The sequence below is a fragment of the Seriola dumerili genome, unplaced genomic scaffold (assembly GCF_002260705.1).
Source record: "Seriola dumerili isolate Sdu_G_001 unplaced genomic scaffold, Sdu_1.0 BDQW01000242.1, whole genome shotgun sequence".
NCBI classification, from domain to species: Eukaryota; Metazoa; Chordata; class Actinopteri; order Carangiformes; family Carangidae; genus Seriola; species Seriola dumerili.
In genome coordinates, this window is record NW_019174497.1 from 609,491 (window position 1) to 611,287 (window position 1,797).

A 1,797-nucleotide genomic window follows, 5' to 3' on the forward strand; every position below is an offset into this window, starting at 1 on the left:
GAGGTGAAATTATAATTTTGCACACATAAGCCAAACTGTCAGTTTATGTTGTGAATCCTGCTTCAACATTATGTAGTCAGAAAATATATATATATATATATATATATATAAAAGATATGGGCTAATTATAGGCCTAGTGTAACAGTATAAACTTAGTCATTGTTTCGTGTGACTATTGTTGGAAAGCAGCCTCGTGCCTCTGCACTGACACTGTGTGGTTGGGGGCCACCAGGGGCCCTCCTTACTCGAACAGACGGTCTGTGCCTTTTAGGTGACGGGGAGCTGTGTAACATGAGTCGGGATCAAAACTGTGCGCTGGATCCTGCTGCCAGTACAGATGCTGGTCGTCAAAGAGAGAGAGGAGGTACATGATGGATCCCGTCCCACTGCTGCTCATCATAGTCGCATCTTGGCCGGTTTGTTCGGCAGTCTACACCGGGCCCCTCCAGCCGGAGATCTCCAATGGCACTTTCCATCACTTCTTTGTCCCGGACGGGGACTACGACGAGACGGAAGACCCGGAGCAGTGCCAGATGCTGTTTAAATTCTCGGATGTGTATCCATGTGGTGCCTCCGAGGAGCGCGACTCCGTGGTGCGGGACGACTTCGTCATCACCAAGCTGCAGGCGGAGGACGCGGCGCGGCTGCTGGAGGGCATCGGCCGGACTGTGGCGCACGACCTGGACGGAGAGGACAGCTACGGCAAGTTCCTCCAGCGGGAGATCTCCCAGATCAGCGAGGCGTTTTCAAACGTGGACAAGTCTCTGCTAGAGCTGGAGGTGAAGTTTAAACAAAGTCAAGAAACTGAGCTGAGAGAGGAGCAACAGCTGAACGGCCATGTAGTGAAGCAAGTGAGTGACATCAGGGACACTCTGAGGGAAACTACGGACATCTCTCTGGGACTTAAAGATAAACATGAGCTCCTCGCGCTCATTATTCGCAGTCATGGCACCAGACTGAGCCGCCTGAAGACTGAGTATCTTAACTTTGGCTCATAGTGGGGTTAAGGCAGCTTAATGTGTGTGCGCGTGTGCGCGCGTGTGTGTGAGAGAGATAGAGAGAGGACCCTCCAGTTCAACAAACAACTGGAAAGTACATTGTGGCTTATGAATACCCTTCCCAAGTATTTGAATATCTCTGACCTTGTGGTTATCCCCATTCCTTGGAACTTGTGCCGTTAAAAGGGAGCTCTAACAAAAACATCAACACATTCCTCTGAGTCAGGAGGGAGAAAGGAAATGTGAACATAAATTAGCTATGTCTGCTAGGAACCCTCTGTGCCACTTCTGTGGAAGAATTTTATTCAGTAGAAAGTAGGCTATGAAAACAAAAGTTGGATTTATTGGCTTCTGGATCAATAAACTGGCCAACTTTCTGTGTGTATGGTTTAAAGTATGATGTTTCCGATTTTAGGTTATTATAACTAAGCAAATAAATACTTAATTTTCATCACATGTCCTAACTTTGCCTTCTTCTTTTGAGCAAATTTTGGTTTTCGTGTGAAATTCATGTGTTTTCCATAGCGTGTTTGTCCTGAGACGTAGGCTACAACAGTCACACAGTGCTCTATTGTAAAACCACCTCCATCCTTTGAAGCTTGAGGTTTACATAAACATAAAAACCTTTTGAAATCTGAACATTTGATCTTCAGCAGTGGAAAGCGACCCTCCACCGTTGTCATGTCTTTATGTCACCATGTTTATTTTTTGGCACTACAAGTGGCAGATTCGACTGTCCCTTCAAGTGGCCCTGGTTAATTGGCTTCTGAGGTCTGTCAGTTCCTCCCACTTCCATCTG

General features: G+C 46.7%; 1 protein-coding gene across 1 annotated transcript; it reads left to right on the plus strand.

Annotated features, from left to right (window-relative positions):
• Positions 1 to 250: 250 nt before the first annotated feature.
• On the plus strand, positions 251 to 1,449 carry LOC111229816 (fin bud initiation factor-like). Its single transcript, XM_022756289.1, has one exon. It carries the CDS (start codon positions 369 to 371, stop codon positions 996 to 998), a length of 630 nt encoding a protein of 209 aa, XP_022612010.1. The 5' UTR covers positions 251 to 368; the 3' UTR covers positions 999 to 1,449.
• The last annotated feature ends 348 nt before the right edge of the window (positions 1,450 to 1,797 follow it).